This window comes from Pistacia vera, unplaced genomic scaffold (genome assembly GCF_008641045.1).
Source record: "Pistacia vera cultivar Batoury unplaced genomic scaffold, PisVer_v2 Contig698, whole genome shotgun sequence".
In the NCBI taxonomy this organism is placed as follows: Eukaryota; Viridiplantae; Streptophyta; class Magnoliopsida; order Sapindales; family Anacardiaceae; genus Pistacia; species Pistacia vera.
The window spans coordinates 47,337-51,165 of NW_022196554.1; the positions used below are offsets into that span (position 1 = coordinate 47,337).

Consider the following 3,829-nt stretch of genomic DNA (forward strand, 5'->3'; position numbering starts at 1 on the left):
AATAGAGCATCAAAGTTTCGCATATATTGATGTGTGTATAAAATAATATTACCAAATCGGATTCCATCATATACTTAAATTAAATAATTTTAATCATAGAGTGTTATATTTAAATATGTCCATACTGGTATAAATATTTGGAATTATTTAACCTTATATTTAAATTTGATCATTGTTACCAACCATGATACTTTTGGGGAATCGGTGACAAAATTTTACTTAGGATCATATTCATGGTACTACTTGCACCGAAATATTGGTCGACATATAAAAATAAAGGTTACAAATTGCCTTAGTAACAACTAACGAGGAACATATATTGACTTTGAGGCTATCCCCAAACAACTCAAAACACATATTATTATTATTATTATTAAAAGATATCTGCCGGATGAGTCTTTCATCGCTGTCATAGAAAGATTTTACCACTATTTAAACCTTTAATCACCTCTTTATAAAAACTCTATTTCTGACACCTAATTTCTCGTTCTCCCATCTCCTCCCAACAAAAACTATATCACACTTAATTTCTTATCGATTATCACCCATCCTAGTTTCTTACTTTTAGTCTTTTTGACTAATTCTAATCAATCACCACATTTAGATCCACTAATCTCCGGTGTAAAACGTCTCTTACACTAGCTAGCTCCTGATAACTCCCGAGTGAAATGTATTATGACGAATATTTAATCAATCCCTACCATTAGATCGATTGACCTCCAAAAACCTCTCTTACACTGCTCCTGATAACTCATCAGTGAAACGTATGAAAATATAGAGTTTGAACGAAAAAGCGGTATTTAAAAATTTTTTGGGTGAAAAGTGTCATTAAGGCAAACTTGGTGGAAAAAAGCCGTTTACTCTTACTTTATATATATATATATATGTCTAGTGTTATTGTATTAATAATTTGATTATTTCATGCCATTGTTTTGTTAGTGCTCAAGCGCTTTTATCCAAAAATAATAAATATTAGAAAAATAATATTCTTATGAATAAAAAACAAAAAACAATGAAATTACTTTCATTTTATCCATCAAGAACACACACCATCACATGATCATCATCATAATAATAATAATAACAACAAGACAACAATCATGATCATCTCTCCAACTCCATCATCTTAGAGAAGTCCTCGAAGCACACAAAACCGTTCTCATTTTTACCCACCAGTGCTATCATGCGCCGGCAGTCCTCTAACGTGCACTGCTGGTCCCCCAATTTCGTAAACACCCTCAGCAATTCTTCGGCCGTTATTTTCCCATCATGATCGGTGTCAAAAAAATCAAACGTCTCTCTTAGTTCCGGTTCACGAGCCGGCTTATAAGCCGAGTCAACCACCCGGCTCGTCAGAGCATCCAAGCTTATACAACCATCACCGTCAGAATCCACCTCACTGAGCATCAAAGACACCTCTTCTTGAGTGGGAGGCTCGTCTCCCAGCCGGATCAAGAGCGACTCTAGCTCGGTTCTGGAGACCAAACCATCGTTGTCACTGTCGAGTAACTTGAACACCTGGACGAGCTCGTAGTGAATATCTGCGGAAATATCGGACCAGTCACCAGATCTTTGGGGTAAAACACTGGTGGGAGTGGAGGTAACATCAGGGGTTGAGCTGGGTTTACGATGGTGATTGGAAGATGAAGAATCTGAAGAAGAGGAGGAGCTAAAAGAAGAAGGGTGGGAACGAGTGACTTTATCTTTATTCTTCTTTAGGAAGAAACGTGTGGGGCTGAGTTTGTGGATGATATGCTTCATGGGTGAAATGAGAATAAGAAGGGGAAGGGGAAGGGGAAGGGGAAGAAGAGATGAAGAAAAAGAGTGGGTTGAGATGGAAGAAAATGAAGAGGAAGAAGAGGTTAAAAGGAGAAAGAGAGAAGGAGTCCATGGTGATTGGGGAAGAAGGGAGCTTCCAGGAAACTTCGTAAAAGGTATTAAATGATGATACTTATAATTAAGTTGACGGATGTGGAAGGACTATTTGCTTGTGGTTGTGGTGGGTCTCCCGAGACGATGTTAACTTTGTCAGTTGTCACTTCATCTTTAATTAAATGACATATAATTGTTTATTCTGTAAATAAAAGGAATTGATTTATAATTAAATAATGTTTTAATTGTATTTGTGAAAGTGGTTTTCTTATATGGATACGTGGCGCTCTTGTGTTGTTTCCCAAGTTTATTTCATGTGAAACTTTCTTCTTTAACTGTATTAATAAAAATCTATTTTAATTTTAAAATGTTGCTTTTGTGAACCGTCAAATCTTAGAATAAAAAGTAAATTACACGGAAGTTACTGAGCAATTGTGAGGAAGACTTTTGCGTGATTATTGAAATAAAAGTTTAATTTTTACAGGTTAATTAAAGATTATATGAAAATTAAATAATTTTTTACTTGGTCTCCCATTAATTTAATTTTGAGTATAATACTAGTACAACATGCTCACAACTAATTGATTTTTTAATGGAGTTTGCTTGTTTTCAGTTCAAATATGTGATATAGAAAGTCAGACTCGTAATTTATACAAATAATTTTTCATTGCAAAATAACCTTCAACATAATAAATAACAACAATAAAAATTTAAATAGTTAGGTAAATATGATTTTAGATTATTCAGATAACACCGATTTGAACATATATCTGCTAAAACATGGAAGACTAAATTTTGTTTAGAGTAAACAACATTTTCCCACCCAAGGTTTGGCTAATTTACAGTTCCCACCCCTGGTTTCATAAATTGCAGATTCCCACCCTTAAATTAACACCGTTACTTTTCTCTTAAAATAACCTTCACATCTCAAATTTCTCTCAAATAACCCCTAGAGGAGATCTCGGCCAAGCCAAAAATCTGGCCTGATTTCGACATCATTGGACCCCCCCGACACCACAATCAGCATCCCTTTATCCTCCTCATCAAAACCTCTAACTTTTCCACTCGATTGCACCTTGGCAAGGTGCTAGAATTTGGCTGGAAATGGGCGACAAAATTCAAAAACTTAAGGGAGAGGAGGCGGCGATGATCAGCGGGCAATTGCCATCGACGATGCTGGGGGTTTTGGTGGGGGGACGCCGACAATGCTATTGGTGGTCTTGGGGGTGGTTTTCGATGTCGGAACCTGTCAGAATTTGGATGAAATGCCAATTGACACTAAAAGCTACAATAGACGATTGGGGGGTTTAATCAGGCGGGGAGGTTAGGGGTTTTGATGTGAGAGTTGAGAGAATTGTAATGGTGGTGTTGAGAGGGGTCGATTGTGCCGAAAACAGGTTGGAATGACATGAAATCGTCGGTGGGGTGAATTTGGGAAGTGAAGAGTTACTTTAAAATTTTTTGGTGGAGTGAATTTGAGAAATAAAAAATTATTTTAAAATTTTTATCTTTGAAATGATTATTTTACTCTTCTTAATTGTTAGATTAAATAATTTTTTATTAATTTAAGGATGAGAATCGATAATTTATGAAACTAGAGGTATTCACCAAACCTTGGGTGGGAAAATGTCGTTTACTCTTTTGTTTAATATGAAACTTTTTACTTTCTGACAAGTTACTGTCTAAAAAAGTGGTTAAAGGTGTCTTTTCGGAACTAGATGGTAATTTCGTATCTCCTTTCCACCACATCATGTTGCCAAAAGTCTTCATTTCTTATTTCTTTTTACTTTCATATCAACCTTTTTTATTTTTATATACAAAATTTAAAATATTACATATTTGTTGGACATTAACTCAAATAAAGGAGGCCAAAAAAGTGGTGATACAACCTAATTCTTCAGCATTCTGAAAGGGTATTAAATATTTTTGGATAGTCAAGTGATTCGATATAGGCTCT

The 3,829-nt window shown here is 35.3% G+C and overlaps 1 protein-coding gene across 1 annotated transcript; it reads right to left on the bottom strand.

The window, feature by feature from the left end:
• Nucleotides 1-1,104: 1,104 nt before the first annotated feature.
• Nucleotides 1,105-1,834, bottom strand: LOC116113989 (probable calcium-binding protein CML36). The gene has a single exon (XM_031400140.1). It carries the CDS (start codon nucleotides 1,759-1,761, stop codon nucleotides 1,105-1,107), a length of 657 nt encoding a protein of 218 aa, XP_031256000.1. The 5' UTR covers nucleotides 1,762-1,834.
• Between the last annotated feature and the right edge of the window lie 1,995 nt (nucleotides 1,835-3,829).